General features: G+C 50.6%; 2 protein-coding genes and 1 long non-coding RNA gene across 5 annotated transcripts in view; 2 read left to right on the forward strand and 1 right to left on the reverse strand.

Annotated features, from left to right (window-relative positions):
• RPH3A (rabphilin 3A) overlaps positions 1–4611 on the forward strand; it is a 73877-nt gene extending 69266 nt beyond the window's left edge. The window contains exons 18-21 of the mRNA XM_090291036.1: positions 421–575; positions 2382–2463; positions 3627–3723; positions 4462–4611. Of these exons, the coding sequence (XP_090147162.1) occupies positions 421–575; positions 2382–2463; positions 3627–3723; positions 4462–4592 (465 nt within the window). The 3' untranslated portion in view covers positions 4593–4611. The remainder of the gene's footprint in view (positions 1–420; positions 576–2381; positions 2464–3626; positions 3724–4461) is intronic.
• LOC149996824 (uncharacterized) lies at positions 1923–3271 on the reverse strand. The gene is made up of 2 exons (XR_016513957.1): positions 3139–3271; positions 1923–2385 (listed from the first exon to the last, which is right to left on the reverse strand). It is a non-coding gene; the product is annotated as an uncharacterized LOC149996824 (long non-coding RNA).
• A 6275-nt stretch (positions 4612–10886) lies between the features above and the next one.
• OAS1 (2'-5'-oligoadenylate synthetase 1) lies at positions 10887–18166 on the forward strand. 3 transcript variants are annotated; one of them, XM_090292424.1, is made up of 6 exons: positions 10887–11141; positions 11788–12130; positions 13344–13528; positions 15031–15263; positions 16024–16180; positions 17747–18166. In XM_090292424.1, the coding sequence occupies exons 1-6, from the start codon at positions 10962–10964 to the stop codon at positions 17813–17815; spliced, it is 1167 nt and encodes a 388-aa protein (XP_090148550.1). In that variant the 5' UTR covers positions 10887–10961; the 3' UTR covers positions 17816–18166. The 3 variants fall into 3 exon arrangements, with proteins under 3 accessions (XP_090148550.1, XP_090148551.1, XP_090148552.1); XM_090292425.1 differs by having other exon boundaries at positions 17618–17797; XM_090292426.1 differs by lacking the exons at positions 15031–15263; positions 16024–16180; positions 17747–18166 and adding an exon at positions 13942–14608.
• The last annotated feature ends 4982 nt before the right edge of the window (positions 18167–23148 follow it).

Below are 23148 nucleotides of genomic sequence, written 5' to 3' on the forward strand. Positions count from 1 at the left end.
CTACACATCCATGCCCTCAGCCCGGTCTCTGGGTGACCCTGGGGGAGAAGGCTGGTTGTGTCAGGGGAGTCTGAACTCAGGGATCAGGCCCAGGCCAGGGTCAAGGCTAAGTCCCGGGCCAGAGTTGGGTTATCACTGACCAGGATCAAACCCAGCCTGTCACCACAGTCAGGGCTTAGCCAGTGTCCAGGTCAAAGTAAACCACTGGCCTTCTGTGCCTCAGACGGGTTCCCCTTGGCTTTCGCCATTCCCCCCTCCCTGAAGGTGGTGGGGCAGGTGGGGGGGAGGCTGACCATGGCCCTGAACTCACTAGCGCTGGCCCAGCCCCTCCTACTGTCTGTGGGCCCTTTCCTCATGCTCCCATCCAGCCGCTTGGCCCGCTCCCCGCCTAGGCTCTTACGCCTGCTTCTCCTACTGCAGCAGGTGGAGCGCATCGGTGACATAGAGGAACGCGGCAAGATCCTGGTGTCCCTCATGTACAGCACACAGCAGGGAGGCCTCATCGTGGGCATCATACGTTGCGTGCACCTGGCCGCCATGGATGCCAATGGCTACTCAGATCCGTTCGTCAAGCTGTGAGTCAGTGCTTAGGACTATGAGTGGGACCCTGAGGGGGTCCTCGATCCTTGCCAAAGGGGAACCAGAGAGCCTCCCCAACATCATTGTACACTGAGGCCCGGAGAGGGAACGACCCTGCCCGAGGTCACACAGCGAGACAGATGGCCAGAGCTGGCTGGAGTGTGAGGCTGGAGTCCCAGCGATCACTCGCCCACATGAGAAGCTGTGGCTCTGTCCCCTCCTGTGGGAGAGGGGCAGTTGGCAAGGGCACACTAGCCCCATTTGTAGCCCCCCAGAATCAGCAACTTGCCCCTCAGTCATCCAGAGCCCTACCACCAGAGAGGCAATCTGGCCTTTCCCAGGTTAAGTCTGAAAATATGCAAGGAAAAGCCCTTAGACTTTGGAGGTTTTCCCAGTGGTCTCACACGTGGGGACTAAGAGAGACTTTGTCATCATCTCAGTCGGGGTCCTCTGAGAAAATGGGGTTAAACAGACAAGGATTTCTGTAAGGGAAACGCTTGTGTGGGGGGAGGCGGGGGAGCTGGGGAAGGGAAAGCAGTTAGCCAGCCCGAGTCCGGCCCTGAGTGAGGGAAGGGTGAGTGGACGCACCCTGGACACAACTTCAGCAAGGCCATCTGGGGGTCCTTAGGCCAAACCCGGCCATCAGACCAGCCCCGTGTCACCTAAGAGCAGGCCTGCCATAGAGTTCCACCACATTCATTGGGCGGCTGGGGACATGACCTTGGCACAAACATGGCATGGGTTTCCAAGCACAGCAGCTGGGTGGGTTATGCTCTCTGTAGTTGGACACTCTCGTGGCTGCCTTTGACTGGAAGCTGCTAGCTGTGTGACTATAAGCAAGTTACTTAACCTCTCTGAGCCTCAGATTCTTCCTTGGTAAGATAGAGACAATAGTTCCACTTATTTCCAAGAATGGGCATAAGGCCAAGTAAGGTAACACACACAAAGCAATTAGATTTGTGCTCAATAGAATTATGCCTTGTCTTGTGGCAGCAAAATGGGTGTTTCTATGGATAAGGTTGAGAGCCTGGGCCCTGAATCCAGACTGCCTTGGCTCTGCCCATTTTATTTATTTACCCAGAAAATATTGATTGTGCCTACTATGTGCCAGGCATTGTGCCTACACTAGGGAAGAGCCTTCCAGGCAGAGGAAATGGTATGTGCAAAGGCCCTGGGGTAGGAAGAAGAGTGAGTGGGGAGTGGGGCAAAGAGCGAGGCGGGAGATTCAGCCAGTCTAGAGAAGGGACCCAACCTCTCAGGCTCTGAAGGCCACATTAAAGATTTTGAACTTTACCCCCCAGGACAAAGGAAGGCCATTAAAATACTTTTCAGCAGAGGCATGATGACAATAATCAAATTTGCAGTTTATCCCTTTTGTCTACACACATGACATCTCCCCAGGAGTTGGGGCCGACCCAGGGATGGCAGTGGTGAAATGCCAGGCACAGTCACCCAGGGTCTCAGTTTGATTCATTGAGAGCAAGTCCTGGCTAAGAGCACAGACTCCGCTGTGTGGCCTTGGGCACTGGTCCCAACTTCTCTGGACCCTCAGTTTCCTTGGGTGGCTGTAGTTCTACCACCTAGGGTTTGTTGGGGCTAAATATGACTCGGGTGCTCGGTGCAGTGCCTGGCATCAGGCAGGCTCTCTAATGCCCACTGGTCGTCACCGATGTGGATTCACTGGCTGGGGTGTTCATCAGTCATTCTCCTAACACTGGACGGAGCCCGTGGGGTCATGTCGCCAAGGGGCTGTTCTTACTCATCAAACTTCACTCCTAACAGCCTCTCATGTCTCCTCTCAGCTGGCTGAAACCAGACATGGGAAAGAAGGCCAAACACAAGACTCAAATTAAGAAGAAAACCTTAAATCCTGAATTTAATGAGGTAAGGCTGCCCCATTTTTGTCAAGCTATGGAATATTTCCTCTGTGTGAAAGAGGAACAAACTCCCTATTAGAATGTTGTCAGGCACGTAAAAAAAAAAAAAGAACAAAAAAACTTTCTCTCATAGATCAGCTTGGATTATCTAAAGGACAGCTGATGAGTTTCCTGTCATTGGAGGGAATCAAGCCTAAAACAAAAACCTATAGATTAGGCAGGAAGCTGAGTTTGAAGAGGGATAGAGTCAAATAATCTCCACTAGCTTCACCAATTCAAATGGCCTGAAAGTGTAGGAAATAAATAGGCATAGGGATGCGATTACTGTCCAGCCAGTCGGTGTTGCCTAGTCCCTCTCCCTCTCCCGCCACATCCACCCAGTACGTCAAGTCTTGCTAAAGCCACTGTCTGGATCCCCACTGAGTGTGCTCCTTTCTCTGTGTTCAGTGTTACTGCCTTGGCCTCGACCCTGGCATCTCATGCCCAGATCATTGCATCAGACTCCTGACTCACCTCCCTGTGCGTAGCCTACCCTCCCCCCCCCAATGTAAGCATGAACTTTCTAAAACACAAATCTAAATTCGTCATCCCCTTGTCACCGTGGGTGTACACACGGTTTAGTGATAAGGGTGCCTTTCATCCTACCTTTAATGATCATGAAAAACTGGAAACAGGTACATACCCAGCTGCCAGGCGTTAGTTCACGGTGCTGCCACACAGCCGTGAAATGAAGCCGTTGTAATGGTGATGCGGAAAAATATCTGCGAACGTGCTACGTTGTTCTTTGCCATGTGTCACATAAAATGGAAAAAGAAAGCCACGATATAGTATATTCATAGTATACTTCATGTAGTATGATGCACAGATATGGTATATACTATAATATTCTAATTAATATTCACATTAATGTTTAAAAACACTGGAAACATAAGCACCCCTTCCTCATGAAACAGAGAGTCGTTGAAAAGAGAATTACAGGACTTGAGGTTCTTTGTTATGCAGAGTATTTGTTGCAAAGGGATCGTCAGGCCTGGCATAGAGGTTCAGAGCCGGAAGGCCCCCTTGTGCCCAGAATGCCTACTTCAAGGGCCTTCCGTCGGTCCATGAACTCCTAGGACCCAGAGGCTCAGGGGACCCTCTCCCTCACATGTCCTCCTCTCTGGCGCCCAGGAGTTCTTCTACGACATCAAACACAGTGACCTGGCGAAGAAATCGCTGGACATCTCAGTCTGGGACTATGACATCGGCAAGTCCAACGATTACATCGGTGAGTGCTCCCAGCTCCCAGGGAAACACCCGTCCTCCATCCTCCTGGGCGAGGAGAGCCTTCCCCCGGCTGCAGGGCCACCAGTGCCTTTCTTTCCCTTTGGCGACCACCTCGTCCAAGTGCTGAGCCAGAGCCCGTGGTCCCAGCTTGGGTCTAACTGGAAAATGCCTTTAGATGAGAGGTCTTAAAGAGCTGGGGAGATTGGCTCGTGACTGGTTATTTGCTGAACTCATCCCCTCCAGCGGAAAAGTTAAATCACAGGAGCGCGGGGTCTGCGGCTCTGCGGAAAAGAGGATGAAGGTCCTAATTTTCCCAGTCCCCCTCCAAATAATGAGGGACAGCCGTCATTGAAGATGGGGCAGGGAAAGAACTCCAGGCCAGGGACATAGCTTGAGCAGAGGATGGGGACAGGACGCGCAGGGTGATGAAACTCTTTGGAAATAGATGACAAGTTCCTAAGTGGGAGATAAGTTTCCATGAGTGGGTAGCGATTTGTAGAAGGTCTTTAAAAACAGACAACTCGATGCCACAGTAGGGAGCTACTAAAGGTTGCTGAGCAGGCAGTCTGTAGGCAGAGAAGGCCGGTAGTAATAACACCACCATCACAGCCACCCCCTATAGGAAACGGAGCCCAAGATGCCAGAGGGGGAGTCTCTGTTTGGTGGCAGTTTTCTCCAATTAGACATTTGGGTGTCCCTCCGCTGTGACCACCTGTCCCTATCTGCCCTTGTCATCCAGGAGGCTGCCAGCTGGGGATCTCGGCCAAGGGAGAGCGCTTAAAACACTGGTACGAGTGTCTGAAAAACAAGGATAAGAAGATCGAGCGCTGGCACCAGCTACAGAACGAGAACCACGTGCCGAGCGATTAGGATGGTGCCCAGCTCCCCAGCTCCCCAGCTCCGTGCCCCGCCCCCTGCCCAGGTCACCCCAACCTGCCCCAGAAGCCCACTGCGCTCTGGTCTCTCTTCTCTATGCCTCGCCACCCCGTCCCTGCCACCCTCCCTGAGCCTGTCTTTGGGGTCCCCCCTCACCTTGGGCACTGTGCCAAAGACCTCCCTCCTCAACGCTGCTGCGAGGCGGGCTCTGAACGCAGCCCCTTTCTGGCCTCTCCAGGATGGAGCAGTCAGGATGGGGAAGGGGAGATTCCTGTTCATTTAACCACCTTCCGGTGTGGGTAGTTACAAGCAGTTTTCATCACTTAGGACTGATTTTAGACCCTGCTGGCCTAGAACAGACGCACCTGTACACAATTCGCGTTTCCTGTGTCGCACCTGCGGGGCCCCTCGGCAGCCAGCGGACCCAGACAAGGCCGTGAGGACCTTGTATCGGGGCAGACATAGAGCATCCGGGGCCCCACCGCCTCTGCACATACACACCCCAACTGCTAGGAGAACAGACCACCGTGTTTAAGCTCCCTGGAGACTAGGAACACCCCCTCCCAGCTCCCAAATGCTTCAAGAAATGGACACACAAAACACACAAAGGGACATTGGTAACCTCCTCTTTCAGGAGGACACTGATTTGCTTCCCAGCAAAAAATGACACCCACTCTCTAACCCCACCACCCACATCTCTCTCTGCCCCTTCCTGTCCCATTCACCCCATGAAACGTTCCCTTCCTACCCCCATCTCTTTCCCTTCCTCCTCTCTCCCTCTCTAAAGGGGGTTAAATAGCAAAAGCAAAAAATATCCTAACACAGCCTCACCCCCTTGCCTCCCTCACCGGCCTGGCCAGCAAACGCTGAGTAACTGGCAAACCCTGGCGTTCCGCTTGGACCCTTGCTCTTCAGGCGGCCCATGTATCATGTTGGCCCGGCCAGGCGGCCTCAGGCAGAGGGTTGCTGCCACCCCAGGAGCCCGACAGCGCCCTGCAGGCTGTGCAGACACCCCACAGAGGGGCTTTCTCAGCCCAGGGCCTCCCCAAGGGCAGAAGGTATCTGGAAACCAGAGCTCTGGGCCCGAGGGGGCCTCGCCAGAGCCCCCGGATTCCGTTTCTCCTTCCGTTGCTCTTAGTTAAATGAAGCTACGACCCCATCCCTGACACTCGGACTCGCTTCTTTGACTCTCTCGCACCACGTCTGACGCAGAATCACCTCGAATCTGTCCGTCCCTGTCTGCCTCTGTCTCTGCCTCTTCCACCCTCTTCCCCATGTGCATCGGAAGAATACAACACCATCATCATGGGTCTAAAACTTTAGTGACAGAACCTGATGCTAAAAGCTTTTAGTCCCTCCTGAATCATCCAGACTTTTTCATTTAAAAAAAAATTTTTTTTTTTTTTAAGGAGAAAAGGCAGTGAGGACAAACATACATTTCAGTTTGGGTTTGGGCAATCTTCAGTGCCCTGTGAAAAAGTCTTAGGTTTTCCCAGTTCCCCTGTGAAAATCACCCACCCCGACAGCCCACCGTGATCTGCAGAAGTCACCCGACAGACCCTCAGATGCCCACTTTCTCTGCACACACACCCTTTAACCTTCCCTTTCGATGTTCTCCACGCACCCCTCCACAGCTCTCTGTACAATTCATTGAAAGTCACTGATTTCTTGCCTCAAGTAACCCGTTTCTAAACATCAAGTTCTCCGCCTTCCCCAAGATGGCCAACAGCCTGCTGGTGCCATCTTCCCCCATGACCCTCTCTGTCCGGCCCCAACGCCCCGCTCCTTCCCATGGTGTGCCCTTAGGAGAAAGCATGCTGGCTGTGTCGCCCAAGCCTGACGCTGGTCTTGGCGCTGGAATCAGCATGTGGCAAGCTCACAGCGCACGCAGTCCGGTGCATGCTCTCTCCGCTCCCCTCAACCAACAGAACCGCCCCCCTGCCAAGAACACACACACACCCTCTGGTGCATGCAGAACCGCCCCCCGCGTTTCTTTGTGATGATGTAGCCAAAAATAAAGTAGGAATATCCAGGAAAACTGGTGGCCTGTGCTCTTCCTTTCTGGTTCCTGGAATTTCTCCTCTCCCCTGCCCTCACCAGGATATACATGATGCTACTTGGACAGTATTTCATGAGCATCTACTATGCTCCAGCCACTGCGGATGCGGCAGTAAACAGGGAAGGCCCACGGGAGGCTTGCTTTCTGGTGGGTTTCATCTTGGGTGGGCAGGCTGAAGGCAGCTTGTCTGACCTCACCCCCTCTTAGGAGAGTGCTTCATGCTGGTACCCACCCATGAGGCAGGCAGCTTCCTCACCCTCTCCCTACTACCCCAGCCTTGGGGCAAAGTCCCAAACGGTTGAGGAATCAGAGAAGGTCAAGGCTGGAAGAGATTAGAGTGTTGATCCAGGGCCTAGTTCAATCAGCTCACTCGCCTGACACGTGACTAACCCAAAGCCCAGAGAAGGGAAGGTCGCATTGCAGCAGCGCCGGGAAGGGAGCTGGATCGTTGGACGCCCTTGACACCCAGATTCGTACTAATGAGGACCAGCAAACGCCTCCTTCCTACTGCAGCGCCTTCCATCCTGCAGTGAGCCTTCAGGATGGCCCCTCCCCATTCAAGATTCTCCGGCAGGCCCAGAAGTGAGCGGAGTAGGTAACTAACTTTTCAGATGGATTCTTAATCTCACTATGATCGATCCCAAAAGTGCTTAGGCAGTTTATCAGGAATGTTGGGTACTTCCCTGAAGGAGCAGTCAATTCCATCCAACAGAAACTTCTTTATCAGGCCAAGTTTGAGACAAGTTCCTGTTCTTAACCCCCAAAAGGGTGGTCCTCAATGCTGGGGCAGAAGTCAGCATAGCAGAATCACCTGGGGAGATTTTTCCTTTCAATCCACCCATGCTCTGCCCGCCGCCTCCTGGCTCCCGTCAGATTCTGCTACATCCTGGGGACACAATGTCTATTCGAAAATATTCCTGGTTGATATCTGTACTTACACCCCCGTCATAGTTGCCCTAAAGTCCTGTTTTTTCTACAGTTCAGCTGCCACCAGGTGTAAAGAGGTGCCAATTAGGGCCACATAGGCCTCCCAGGAATGGCAGGAGACACTTGTTGCTTGTCTACCCCTAGGCTGATGGCAGACCTCACTAATCAATACGGTAACTTTCGCACTGCGCCCACTAGCAGCCTCTGAATCCTTCTTAACAGGCGGTTGATAAGAAACTGACGTCCATCTCAAATGGTCAGTCTCCTTCCCCAGGCGAAAGAAACAGGGATAAAGACATGAAGAAAGGTAAATATCGGTGCCTCTGACTTGGCTAATTATCTTTTCTCCCCACTGAAATAAAACAGAGGCGATGGGATGTGGTAGAAAGCACCTAACCAACAGAGCACACCAGCTTTTTAGCCCATTCGAGCCCAGCATTCAGATCCTGACTGGCTGTCCCTTCCTAGCTGTGGAGCCCGACCTCTCTGAGCTTCGGTCTCCTCACCTGGGAAGTGGGGACAATAATAAATATGTCAAAGAGGTGGGTCCAAGGTCCAGTCTTCTATCAGACCTGGCCAAGGGGAGACCTGGGAAAGGGGCCGAGAGAGGGCCAATGGGCACATGATTCCAGGTGAAAGCAGTATAAGCTGGGCCCACGGCCAAGTGTGTTAAACAGTCAGTACCTCGAAACCCGCTGGCTGGCCCCCCCTCGGCTCAGTCAGCTTTGCCAGGGCCATTGGCCTAATAAGGTTCAATAATCCATCCCGGCACCATAGAAATACCAATTGCCATGTATACATATAACAGGTCTGGTTTCATTTGTTTATTTGTTTGTTTGGTTTTTGCTTGGGTCTGGCCCACTACTGCTGTGTGATCTTGAGCAAGTCACTTCCCCCTGTGGGTCTTCAATGTCATAGGCAGGACACCAGAATATCATAATCCTCTAACTTGGCTGCCTGGGCCCATACCTGGGCCTTAATTTCTCAGTCAGTCCAGGATGACCTAGAACCTTTTCACTGAGGACAGGCCCCTGAGGAGTCTGACAAGATCTGTCTTGTATAAAACCACAAGAAGGTGTCATCTGGAATTTCCTGTTCCCATTCTTTACAGGGAGCAGGAACTTAAAGCTGCCTGCAAAGGCATGAGGGCATAAATCTGGATTCTTCCAGGTATGTCCTCAATCCAGGTGTCTCACTCTGACCTAATCCTGTGCAATGTTTTGTGAAACTTGCCTTTGTTGCATCTTTCCAGAGAGTCCCATGTTGGTTTTCTAAGGACAGCTCTCTTTTGCACTCACGTTGAATCTAACATATACACATTTAGTCAATAGTATACATTTCATTAGCAAGTACAATCGCTGTAAAGGCATTTGGGAGAAGGATCTTTAATGTACATACAATCCAACTGGTGGGCAAAGCGAGTGTTCCACAGACCGAGGCCCACCCCTTCCTGGTTACATTTTACCTTAAGCAAAAGTCAACACAGTATACAGGAATGGGGAGTGTCATTTAACGGCTGAGCTGGTTAAGAGAAGGGTGATTGGCCCTGATCAGTGTGGCTCAGTGGATTGAATGTCGTCCCGCAAAACGGAAGGTCACCGGTTTGATTCCTGGGCAGGGCATATGCTGCCTCGGTTGCAGGTTTGGTCCCCAGTCAGGGCACATACAAGATGCAACTGATCCATGTTTCTCTCTCACATCAATGTTTCTCTCTCTCTTTCTCCCTCCCTTCCCCTCTCTCTAAAAAAATAAATAAAATTTTTTAAAAAGAGAAGGGTGATTTACAAAGATAGCCAATGAGCATGTATACACCACTTCATCCAACAATAACAGAACATACATTCTTCTCAAGTACACATGGCACATTCACCAAGACAGACCACCCTGGGGCCGCAGAACACACCTATACGCAGTCCAAAGGATGGATATCGTCGAAGCGTGCTCTCTACTACAATGAAATTCAACACTACATCAAGAAAAGGAAGCTATCTGGAAAACTCCAGCATATTTGGAGACTAACACACTTCTAACTAGCCCACGGGTCAAAGAATTCTCAAGAGAAATTTAAACCTATTTTGCACTAACTGACAATGAAAAAAATAAGTTAAAATCGTGAGCTGAAATGGAAGCCGGGCTTAGATGGAATTTTCTGGCATTGAATGCCTCCATTAGAAAAGAAGAAAAGTCTAAACCGAGAGGAATGAATGCGTGGAACAAGGGAAAACTATTCTATATGATTTTATGACGGTGGGTACATGAGCTCATGGATTTCTCAAACCCAGGAAGTGTATACAACATAGAGTGAACGATGAACTTCGTTTAGTTAGTAATAATGAATCCATGTCATTTCATTACTTATAACCAGTGCTCCTGGGTTAAAAATAGAAATTATGGGTGGAAGGAGAGGAGACAGAGGGGAATTCTGTACTTTCTGTTCAATTTTTCTGTCAGACTAAAGCTGCTGTAAGAAATAAAGTCTATTCATCGACAGGAAAATTGCGCAGCTCGATGTGGAAACCTAAGGTACCAGAGAGGAAAGCTGTAGGCGGGGTGTTCTCAGGTATCTTGCAAGCAGCTCCTGCTCTAACCTAATAGGGCATTCCCTGCTCCTGCCTTGGTTCCAGCCCCCACGGCTCCCGCTTTCCTTATCAAAAGGCTATTTGTTGTAGACGTATTCAGTCAGGCAAGGCCTGGCAAAGACCTGACCCACCAGCAAATGTAGACACTCAGGCAGGACCTTGCAAACACCTGATCCCGGCCAAGCGAGCTGGCCTTTCTTTTGTAACGTCGGCTGTCACCGTCCCCTACAGAAAACACTATAGCATCATGACATTAAAAAAAAAAAAAGGAAAAAGAGAACCATGAATGTTTGTGTGTATGTGTGTTTGTTAACCTAGAAAAACATCTGAAAACATCTGTACCAAAATGTTCCTAGAGGTCATCTTTGGGGTTTGGGGTTATGAACAGGGTTTTATGTTCCTGAGTTTTCTGATGTTTTTCCTTTTCGCGATGCGCATGTGCTGTCGTGAAGATCGCAGGAGACTATAAAACCATTTTGTCACAACAACAACGAACACTGGGAAGAAGAAAACCAAAAACCAGTTTTGAATCCTTATTTCTCTTGGGTGAGGTACTAATGGGGGTTAAAAAACAATGTTTTCAGAGTTCAATCTGAAGGAAGGCAGGTGCTAAAGGCGGAGTATACATTTCTGAATCTGGGGGAACATTCCTCTCCTGTTTGATTAGATAAGAAGCAAGGATGTAGCCCCTCCCTTTTCTGGAAACGAAACCAAACTGCCACTCAGACTTGGGCAGTATAAGAGAGGGCTGCTACCAGTTTCCTTTGGCCGAAGGCTTGTGCCCGCCCGAGCGCCACGATGGAGCTCCGAAGGACCTCGGCCAGGGATCTGGACAAGTTCATCAGATGCAACCTCCTGCCAAACAAATCTTTCCGGAGGAAGGTCAATAGAGCCATTCACACCATCTGCAGTTTCCTGAAGGAGAATTGTTTCCTCGGGCAAGACTACCCCCCTGTCCGGGTGTCAAAGGTGGTAAAGGTGAGCCCCCCTGCCAGACTGGGGAGGGGAGCACTGACCGGGCACAACTTCCCACAGAGAGAGAGTGAACAACAAAGGTGAGGTCTTTGGGGCTGGTGGTTTCAAAGGGACGCACCCCAAAAGTATAACCACAGTGTGTGAAAGGAGGGAGGCTGGGGCACGGGGGAGGTCCGATGCCCCGGTGAGATTCGTGAACCACCATCCCGGGCCACGTCCGTTTCAGAGATGGGGACACTGAGGCCCAGCTCGGATCAACAGTCTGCTCCTTCGTGGCCAGGCTGAGGGCGTACCATTTCTGCTGATTAAAGTATAAGTTTTGACAGAATGAGGGTAACCCGAGGTGATGGGTGCTGGGAGAGGACAAGAAGGATAAAAGGGGTCCAAATACAAGGTGACACAGGGGACCAGGCTTGGGTGGTGAGCACAAAATAGGGTGGACAGATGCTGCATTGCAAAGTTGTACACTGGAAATTTATGTAATGTTCCATTAATCAATGTTACCCTCCTCCTCCCCCTCCCCCCTCCTCCCCCCTCCTCCTCCCCCCTCCTCCTCCCCCCTCCTCCTCCCCCCTCCTCTTCCCTCCCTTCTCCCCCCCCTCCTCCTCCTCTTCCTCTTCCTCTTCCTCTTCCTCTTCCTCTGTTTCAGGGCGGCTCCTCTGGCAAAGGCACCACCCTCCGGGGCCGGTCTGACGCTGACCTCGTGGTCTTCCTCAGCCCCCTTGAAAGTTTTCAGGAGCAGTTTGAACGCCGAGGAGAGTTCATCGAGGAAATCAGTAGACAGCTGCAAGCCTGTCAAAGAAAGAAGAGGTTTGCGGTGAAGCTTGAGACCCAGAATAATGGAACAGGGAACCCCACCGCGACACAGAGCCACAGATGGGGGAACCCCCGCGTGATCCGGAACCCTCGTGCACTCGGCTTCACGCTCTTGCCCCAGAGCGACGCCCAGAGCGGGGTGGAGTTTGACGTCCTGCCAGCCTTTGACGTCCTGGGTGAGTGTCCCAGACGCCAGGGGCTCCAGCCTCTGTCCCATGTCACGGCTTCTTTCTCTCTCTTTTCATATTTCTGACCAGAAATCTCTCACAGTTTGAGAGGCTTCCCCAAGCAGGGCATTCCTTTAAAATGGGGGGGGGGGGTCTTAGATTCTCTTCTGGGGCAAGACTGAAGGAGGCCCAATCAGTCACAGGAGTGACGTTCAACGGCAGATGGACACATTTGGGGAGCAGGGCATTTCTTAGTAAGCCTGCAAGGCAAAGTGGTTTCTCTTCCTAAAAATGAGGCAGCACAGATATGCCCAAAACATATGGGAGCCTCAGCAAGCTTACGACGAGGGACCGGACCCGTGTGCATTTAGGCAGGAAGTATAACCTATCGGAGGTTCAATCCCCACAGGAGGGAAACTGGTAAAACCACACCAGCTACCTCACACTATTATTTTAAGCATTAAATGATCATCTACATTAAGCTCACACACTGGGCCTGGCACCGAGTAGGTGTTCAAAAGTGGGAGTTCCCCCACTGTGCACCAGGGCACCTCAGGACACCCCAGGGAACTTAACTCACAGGAGTGTGTAGGAACAGCTTAGATTTTAAATTTCCGAGGGAAACACAGCGACATCTCTCGGACACCATGCAAACTGCCAGTATTAAGTTGTAGGGACTGATCTCCTCAATAAACAGAACTGTTAGGGATTTATTATATTTTGGCCTAGGGGATGCACGAGAAAAACACTGAAACTCTGAGAGCACCAGGGCATGAAAAAAAGTTTGGGACTCTCTCCTGGTTGCTGTGCGCCATGTCGGGTGCTGGAGAGCAATGGTTCCCCCTCCAAAAATAATAATTACACGAGGGAGAGAGGGAAGGGGCGGGAGGGCATGCCAGGCAGAGGGAACAGCACAGGCAAAGGCCTAGAGTTTAGAGAGGATCCACATATAGTGGCGGGAAATGCAAGATGCTGAGGATGAATGGGGAAGAGAGGGCGTGGGATGGGGGGGGGCATGATGGAGAAAGCAGTCAGGACAGCGGACCCTGCAGAAGCCTGCGGGCTTCGTGGGGCGCGCAGGGCAATGGCCGTGGATGGGAAGTGGGGACCGGAGATGGCCCTTTCCCCTGCCCCACGGCCAGCGACCTTGTCTCCCCAGAGCGACTCAGAGAACCTCTGGGCAGAGCTGATGATCTTCAAGTTACGGATTTGTCCCTAACAGGCCAGGTGACGAAATGCTACAGACCTCGGCGCCAAATCTATGAGCAGCTCATCGAAGAGTGCCAACGCCTGGGGAGAGAGGGTGAGTTCTCCGCCTGCTTCACGGAGCTGCAGCGAGCCTTCCTGAAGCACCGCCCCCCCAAACTCAAGAGCCTCATCCGCCTGGTCAAGTACTGGTACCAAGAGGTACGGCCGTCCTGTCCAGACAGGAGCTGAGGAGGAGGAGGAGGAGGAGGGAGGTGAAGAGGAGAGAGAGGGCCAGGGAGGAGAGAGGCAGGAGGCAACGGGAGGGCGAGAAGGTAAGGGGGGGAGAAGGGGACAGAGAGGGGGACGGGAGAAGATGAGAGAGAAGATAAGAAGGAGGGGGAGGAGGAGGTCGGGCCTGGCTTCTAAGACCCCTCTTTTCTTTCTTTGAATATCCTGTCCCCAGTTATTTTAAAGCCCGTATTTGATCCTTTGATATTTAAAGTTTTGCGAATAAATTATTATTTTCTTTTTTTTTCCCTGCTGGTCACCATGGTGGGTACCCTGTTCCATTGCACGCCTGGTCGTTTATGTGCTGGTCGTTGTACTTGGAATTATTTGTGAAATACTCTGAGGCTTTGGATTATACATCTTCCAGCAGAGGGCATTGTGTTTGCTTCTCTAAGGCACTTAGGAACACACCCCAAGGGCTTCCTCTCAGTCCGTTGTCAGAATATCCTGATGAGGTAGAAGCTGTTGTTACCACTGACTTGGCAGATGAGAAAAATGAGGCGCCCAGACCTGTCCCCCTGCTACAGTCGAACGAGTAGCAGGGGGAGACATGTCTCACCCCCTAACTCAGCGGTCCTGGGCCTGGTCTGATAATATTGCCGGGTGTTCCCACATCGCAAGAAACACTGTGTTAACCCCGGGAGAGGAAAGCCCTTGGAATTCTACGTGTCCTTTCCACTATGTGAGAAGGAAAGGCTTTGAAACTGTGCTTACATCCCAAGGCCCGAAAGGCAGGAAAGGGCCTATAAGGGCCGAAAGGAAGAAGCCCATGAGCACCTTTGGGTACTCATGCCCCAGTCCTGGAAAGCTGGCACCATTTTATCCGTCGGCCAATATGTAGCTTCTTCACCCCCATCCCGCCAACTATATACGTCCTCAGAACAGAGGACTCGCCCTCTTGGCCTTCAGGCCGCAGGGCCTCTTGCCACCCCAGGGCGAGCGCGCCACCCCGGCCTCTGCCCACCCTTGCTTTGCGCTCGCGTTCACTAATAAACTTCACATGCACACTGATAGGCTCGCTGCTCTGTACTTCTTTACTGCATCGGCGAGAAGAGCCAGGGTTTCTCCGATCACGTCCCCAGGATCTAAGTTGTCTGCTCAGAATCAGACAATGGTGGAGCCAGGATTCAAACCCACGTGAGTCAGAATCCAGAGCCCAAGCCCTTACCCAGGGCTCAGCGAGCTTTTTCCATCAACGGCGAGGTCGTAAATAATGTTTTACTTTGTGGGTCACACGGTCGCTGTCTTACCTACTCAACTCCTGTCTGTGGAGCCCAGAGGCAGCCACCGAGGATCCCTAGATGAATGGACGTGATGTTGCACCAAGGACCTTTATTTACAAAAACGAGTAGTAGGCTGGATTTGGCCCGTGGGAAGTGTGCTTTCCACAAGCTGGACGAGCCCACTTTCCTGGTTGTTTTCCCTCTTCCCAGTGTAGGGAGGCACTGGGGCAGCCCCTGCCGCCTCAGTACGCCCTGGAGCTCCTGACCGTCTATGCGTGGGAGCACGGGAGCGGGGAAGCCAACTTCAGCACAGCCCAGGGGTTTCAGACCGTCTTGGAATTAGTCACGCGCTACCGGGACCTTTGCATCTACTGGACAAAGTATTACGACATTAACGATCCTTCTATTGGTCGCTACCTGAGGCAGCAACTCAAGAAACCCAGGTACTCTCTCCGCACAGGGCTAGCCCCACGCCTAGCTGGACCCCCAGATACAGCAATGATGCTCTGGAAATGAGGGAGTGGGAAGCCCCATGCAGACTGGTCGTCTGCCAACCCTTGTGCGGGGCACTTTACTGCCACCTGATTTAAACCCCCTCCAACGCTGGGTGGCAGGCACTGTGCTAACTGCTTTCTAGATGAGTCCACTAAGTAAGGAGCTTGTCCAGATCTTACCAGAAATGGACGAAGCGGCCGAAATCTGAACTGAAGTAACAACGGCCACAGCAGTAGTAAGAATTGTTCCCAGGGATGAAAAGCTTGTTGTAAGACTAGCACATTCTAATATACTAGTAAGTGATTTTCATTGCAACTGATATGTATGGACCTCTGAGTGTGTTCCAAGTATTGTGGGAGCTTTCCATGTGCCGTGGCCCAGCCCTCCTGCCATGTTCTTTGAGGTGGACATGTTCATCTCACCCCATTTCACAGATGAGGAAACCGAGGCTTAGAGAGCTCAAGGGACCTACCCAAGGGCACACCATTAATAAAGGGCAGAGGTGACATTCAGACTCAGGTCTGCAGGGCCGAGTGCAAGGCTCCTCCTGCAGGGTTCCCTGCCTACCACGCAGCAGCGCCCTGCGGGCCCTTCCTCCCACCCTGAGTCCCACCCCGCCTCATGCTGGAGTTCTGCAATTGCAGGAGCATCTATACTCCCCAGACACAGCCCAGCTCCTCACCTGTCCCTCTAAATGTTGCCCTTCAGGCCTGTGATTCTGGACCCAGCTGACCCTACAGGAAACATTGGTGCTGACGACCCAGAGGGTAGCTGGGAGCGCCTGGCAGTAGAGGCTGCGGAGTGGCTGACTTATCGATGCTGTAAGAACTCGAATGGGAATCCAGTGGGCTCCTGGGAGTTACAGGTGAGGCCTTCTGCTTCCTCCCTGTCTTCCTTGCCCCATGCCTCCACACGGCTTGGGGCATATAGCCAGAGACCATTCCTTCCCAAGAAATTGCCTCTTGCTGGCGGTCACGCTCATGCATAGAGTTTCAGGCTAAGCTCCTCCCCGTTTCAGGGTAACTTTACAGCCGACTTGACCCCATTCTGAGGGTTCCTAGAATTTTCACAACCTTAGTTCAGAGTTCATTCTTTAATTAATGTTGCCTTAGCTGAAGGTTGTTTAACAACTCTGGTTGGCTCATTCTAATAATAATAATAATAATAATAATAATAATAATAATAATAATAAAACACAGCAATTCCGTCGGCAGCCGTCCGTCTCGAGACGATGGTGTAGCTTCTTAAGAGTCTATCTGCACCGCCGAGAATGGTTGTGCAGTCCGACTCGGGAGTGACACGGTATCTGTCTCCTCCCGTGTTGAATCGACATCTTGCGATGACGCTGGAGTGTCCTCTCCAGTGGAGCTGAAGCTACAGAGCCTGGGCGGGGTGATATGGAGGGTCTGCTGTTGCCCATGCAGCAGACCCAAAACACAGCAATTGCTGCTCATTAATATTTGTTTTGGGGCTAGACGCTGTCCTAAGCCCTTGGACACACATTATCGTATTCAATCCTCACAACACTTGATGAGGTAGGTTTTATACTCTCCTCTCAGAGATAAGAAAAGGAGGCTCAGAGACATGAAGCCACCTACTCAAGAGCATTCAGCGAGGGAGTGGTAGAGGTGGGATTCAAACCCGTGGACTCCCACGCTAGTGCTCAGCCCACTGTGTAATCGGCCTGCCTTGCATCCCCCTATTTGGCACCTGCTAACCAGGAGGCTTAGAGCAGCTGCGACGTGGACATGTGACACAGCTAGTCGTGGCAGAGACTCCTGAGCTGGGGTCTTTCCAATTCTAGGGTTGGGGTCTTTCTCATGCTGGGGAATGGGAGACGTCATAGGGGGGTTCCCCGGGAAGCAGACTCCCAGAGGGAGTGTGGTGTGCAGCAACCCACACCTGTGGGTCAGAGGGGAAGGAAGCAGGCGTGGGCACAGGGAAGAGTCCAGCTGGGATGCAGCCCAGGGACAGTGTCAGCTATGCCCTCGCACCCCGGGGAGCCCTGGCGCTCCAATGACCTTCAGAGGTGTCCTACAGAAGAAGCCTGAAGGGGTCACGCCTTTCCACCCACCATGGAGCACCCCAGGAAGGGGCATGGCCTCAAGCAAGGGCCTCTCTGCAGCCCCAGTCACCCTAAAGGCGCTGATCCCTAAGGTCAGTTTGCTGACAGCCTCCCCGGCAGCTGGCACTTGCTCGTCCTTCTCTGAGGAGGATCCGAGTGGCACGTCACAGAGTCCACCACAAATGCCAAGGTGGGGCGACCGCCTCTCCGATGGGACCGTGTGCTTTTCTCTTTCAGATCTAAGAAGGCAGCAAAGCCCTGACCAGCGTGGCTCATGCCTGGGTTTCAGGCAGCGTCCCCGGTGGGGGGTGTGCAAGAGGCAGCCTATCCACGTTCCCCTCTCTCCTTCCCTTCCCCTCTCTCTAGGAAAAGGAAAGAAAACAGAAAAAGAAAAAAAAAAAGGCAGCCAAAAAAAAAAAAAAGCAGCAAAGATGACTGACCATGACTAACCTGTGTTCTCAAGACATATCAGCCCCACGAGGACGCCAGCGCTCCAGATCCTTCCAAGCCCCCTCCCCCAGCGGGAGGAAGAGAATCTCGGCCTTCCATGGGTGAAGCGGCCCACCCTCAGCCTGCGCACCCGCCTTGCCTTCCCCGTGGGAACTGTGACAAAGGCCCGTGCCCACGCATTCCCCTCACTCCCTCAGCCCCACGAACAACCCTGGTACCTCCTGTTTCTAGGGGCCTGCGAGTAGAAACTTCCTTCGTGACCATATTCAGTTATTGCCTGTAACATGAGCAAAATAAATCATTTAAAAAAAACAAAAAACCAAAAACCACTTTCAGTTTCTCCCTCCAACCTGTTAAAATTTGGGGCCTGTCTCTCTAGCCTTTTCTCTGACTCTGCCTGTCCCCCTGTGTATGCAGAGTTTTTACAAAAATGGGGTCCTACCCCCGACTCCAATTTGGTTACCCGCTTTGTCAGGTGTATCGCTCCATGCTAAGAGGAAACTTTCAGCGTCCTGTAACGGCACCATTGCATCTACATGTGGATAGTCCACCTGTGTTGTCTTCTGAGCATTTCAGGGTGACAGACAGCATTACAGTGATCAGCAGATTTAGTTGAATTAGTGATTAGTTGCTTAATTGAAAAGCCACGTAGATCACATGGTAGTACTCATTTCAATTTCTTGAGCAAGTCCCATTCTGCTTTCCACAGTGGCTGCACCATTTTGCATTCCCACCAGCTGTGCATGAGGGTTCCCTTCGCCACAACATCATTGATGCTTGTGTCTTTAGTTTTTGAAAAATAAAATAAAATAGCCATTCTGACAGATGAGAGGGGATAGTACCCTGGTTTTGATTTGCATTTCTCTGATGGTTAGTGATGTTGAGCATCTTTTCATTTATCTGCTGGCCATTTGTAGGTCTTTTTTGGAGAAATGTCTATTCAGGTGCTTGGCTCCTTTTTTTTTAGTGAACATATTAGGTTTTTTTGTTTTGTTTTTTAATTGTTTTGCTATTGACTTGTAGGGGCTCCTTATTAGTTTGAAAATTAACCCTTTCAGGTTTATGGTTTGCAAATATTTTCTTTCTTTCCACAGCCTGCCTTTCACTCGGTTGATTGCTTCTTGTTTAGTCTGATGTAGCCTCGCCTGCCTGTTTCTGCTTTTGTTGCCTGTGCTTTGTGCACAGACAGCTGATCTTTCAGCAAACCTGCCAGGAATACACAATGGGGAAAGGCTCTCTCTTCAACAAAGGGCATTGGGAAAATGGGACTTCCACGTGCCAAAGGATGAAATCAGACCCTTCTCTTATACCACACACACACACATCAACTCAAAATGGGTTAAAGACTTAAGGATTAAATAAATTTAAATACTACCTTGTCTTAATGACTAGCATCTTAAAATAATTAGTACTATCTCGAAGAAAAGTCGGTTCTCCTTTTTTTATCAAAATCCGTGGCTTCCCTTGGCTTTTTCTATTTGTATGTTAATTTTACACTCAATTTGTACAGTTCCACCCGAAATATGGGGAGGCGGTTAATTGGAGTTGCGTAAATTAGTTTAGGCGCAGTGACATCTATATAATATTGAAAATCCCAATCCGTGAAGTTGGAGTTTCTTTTTTTTTTTATTGTTGTTCTATTCAGATGTCTCAATTATCCCTTCAACTGCCCTCCCCTCCCCTTACCTCTCACAATCAATCCCTTTTTCATTAATTTAAGTCTTCTTTAATGACTAAGTTTTATCATTGTTCCCTGACTAGGTCTTCCATATTTTTGTCACATTATTCTTTGGTATTTCTTTCTGTTATTGTACTAAGAGTGTTTTCTTTCCTTTTGTTTTGTAATGGCTGGTTCCTGGAAGACCTAAATGTTTTCAGTAGGTACATCTGATTATAACATTACCAGTGATCTTAATGCTTTTCTGAATTTTCTGATTTTATTTACATTTAAACCTGTATTTCTTGTATGACCACACACACACACACACAAACTCAATAAAGCAATTTTTCTTCCAGAAAAATTTTAATAAGTATTTCTCTCAGCTCAGCTCTGGTGGTTTGTGAAAAGCCAGCAAGCCCAGCTTATGGAAGGCTCTAGGGTGCTGAATTTTGGAGTGGCTGGTTCAAGTGCAAATTCATGAGATTTGGAAACAGAGGAGCAACTGTAAGGCATGATAGCAAGGGAGGCACCTGAGGCATATATTTCTGAGCTCCCCAGAGATAAGGCCACTTTCTGGGTAACTTCCTGCTGGGAAAATGAAACTGAAACCCAGAAGAGCTCCAGTTAGTCAGCAGAGATGAGGGTGGAGTTCCCGGAGGAGATCTGAACACAACGGAAAGGCGGTGGAAGAGAAAATGCAGGACCCCCCCAGGGCCCACATAGAGGGGCTCCCCTGGTCAGCTGTGATCACCAAAAATGTCTCCTGATGTTGCCAAATGTCCCCGGGGGCACAGCTGCTCACGCTGGGGAATCGCCATTTCAGAGATGCCCGTGAAGGCATATGTGGGTAAAATGACACATTGGCTGGAATTTCTTTCAAAAAATCACATAGAGGCGGGGAAAAAAGCCTCCAACAAACGAGCAAATGTGGCAAAAAGACATCTTTAAAATCATCTCGTCTTTTGTGTAGGTTTGCACACTTCCATAATAAGAACTGTGTTTTAAGTGAATTAATTTATTGGGGTGGGGGCCGGAGAACGTGGGTCTGGAGCCTGACTCTCTGGCCTCGAATCCCGGCGCTGCCGCTCCTGGCCCGGGGATCCCGAGAAAGCGGCTGCCTCCCTGCACTTCCGTTTCCTTGTTTGTAAACTGAGAGCAATCCTAGTACCTTCCTCCAGGCTTGTGCGGAAGGTTAAATGAGGTGACCCTGTGCTGTGCGTGAAAGAAATGCTCAGCCTATGACATTCCCCTGCGCTCTGGCCCTTTGTGGGCAGTGCGATGGCGAGGGGCTGGCAGCGAATGAGCTGGCTTAGCTCTGGGGTGGGCGGTGATCCCCGTTGGGTAGGAAGGTGCCCCAGGGAGCCCTGGTTCTTCCCTCTTACTGGCCGTGTTACTTCACTGCGCTTAGTGTGGCTCATTGTACTGCTCTGACGGTTGCCGCCTGTTGGCAGCGAGATTACAGGTGTCAGACATTTGACAGAGCGCCAGGCACAGAGCAGAGACCTGAATAATGTGCCTGTCCTTCCTGACTCCTCAGGCTGGCAGCTTTGCGGAAAGAAACGCTGATGAGAATGGTCTCAGAAATTCATATTCAAATTACATATACTGCTTTGTACTGATCCCAGGCAAAGGTCGTGAACATGTGTTCTGCAAACCAGAATTTGTTTCCCCTACAGTTTTAATTTTTGTATAGTTCATTGCCAACATTTAGAAATTGTGGACTGGTACATAAAAATTGCTTTTCTTGGAAATTCAGACCTGGCTGCCCTTGGTCCACATTCCTGTGTGGCTTTGAATGCCAGGAGCTGTGTGGCCACAGTCCCCACCCAGCCCACTCGCCTGCCAGCCTCTGTGGGGACTAGAATTGGAGAGTGCAGACTACTGTTTTGTGGGGGTTTTTTGGGGGGGGGGGTTGCTTGTTTTTTTCTTCCTAGGGAGGCTCCTTTGGCTGGGGCACAGCTCTGAGGGGTGGCTGTGATTCTGAACTTGTCGTCTTCCTCAACTTCTTCAAGAGTTATGAGGACCAGGGTGTGCGACACACAGAGATCCTCGGGGAGATGTGGGCGCTCAGCCCCTGGTCTGAGCCTTGAGATTCTTAAGCAGGACACGTCTGGGGTCCTCCAGTTTCAACTGGCAACCAGAGACCCAGAAAACTGGATGGATGTTAGCTTGGTGTTCACCTTTGATGCTCTAGGTGAGGGGTGCCTGCCTGGCCCATTCCTGGGTGCGGCAAGATCATCAGGAGTAAGACAGGGCTAACGGTTCCAGTCCTGCCACCAGCTTCCTGTGTGACCTGGGCCACCCTCTCTGGGCTTCAGTTTCTTGACTAAAACTATTGGGTTTGGACCAGACAAGGACCAAAAAGGCCCAGTTCCTCCTGGATCCGGGGCCCTGGAGCCACGATGCTTGGCCCTTGCTCAGACAACTGAGGAGACTTTCTTCAGCCACTGCTGAGTGAGCTCAGCCCTTCCATAGATACTGCCGTGGGGAGGCAAATGGACACATGCCTGGCACCAGCATCCTGCAAAATCTTGTATTTTGTCTTAAGAGCATTGATGTAATTTTTGCACTCTCCTTGATTTAATATAATAATATGCCTCTGGGTTTGCATCTGTAAAATGCAGATAGTAATAATAGGACAATAGTAATTTGTCCTGGGAAAGACTGTGTGTGTTAATACATGTAATGAACTTAGAACGGTGCCTGACACATGATAGGGCTATATGAGTGCTTGCTATTCTTATTTTTATTATAATTATTATTATTGATATTAATATGATCATTTACCATGATGTTCTGGGAGACAGCTATCTTGAATTTATCCAGAGTTTTGATATCCTGGCTGACGGCTACACTCTCCCACGCCTATATACACACCCTGTTATTAGTCGTAATAGCTACTCCAAGCAATTGACATGTTTTGTCTCATGAACTCCTCAAAACAAACCTATGAAGTCTGGTGGTCTTGTCTTTCATTTTACCAACAGAGACCCTGAGGCACAGAGACATACAGTAACCCACTCAAAGCCACACAGCAAATAAGTGATGTCGGGAACTTAGGAAGTTATGGAGAGTGTTTACTTTTCCCAACCAGGCCCAGAGGAGGTGGGCACACACTGTAAAGTCACCCGGCTGTGCCTTCCAATCCTGTCTCCAGTGATATAACCTCTTTGTGCCTCAGTTTCCACAGCTATAAAATGAGGTGAAGAATTATAGGATCTCAGTGGGGAATCCAATGAGAGGATTCGTGTAAAACTTTCAGCACAATGCCTGGCATGTTGTAAGTGCTCAAAGAAGATTAGCAATTACTGCTAAGGAATCAGGACCCCTTGCCTTATATTTCTCTGGCTTCGTTTCTTCTCTCATGGCTCCAATTAATTAAAGGTATGTGCAGTGGTATTTTAGTCTAGCCTGAGGGAGCCTCCAGGAGAAAGGAATTGCCGGGCTGTAGGATTCCTGACTCAGCAGGAAGCATCATTTCTATTTAACCTCCTGGGAATGAAGCTGCACTTCTTCCCCAGCTTCTGGGGCCTGCCTGACCATTTGGGAGGAAAGGACCCTCCCTTCTGGTCCACAACTCCCCTCCCTGCCTCCTGAGAAGACATCCACAGGGAAGCTCAGCTCCAATGTCAAACCCAAGCCCCAGGAATACTTCCTT

This window comes from Furipterus horrens, unplaced genomic scaffold (genome assembly GCF_987537825.1).
Source record: "Furipterus horrens unplaced genomic scaffold, mFurHor1.1.pri manual_scaffold_11, whole genome shotgun sequence".
NCBI lineage: Eukaryota > Metazoa > Chordata > Mammalia > Chiroptera > Furipteridae > Furipterus > Furipterus horrens.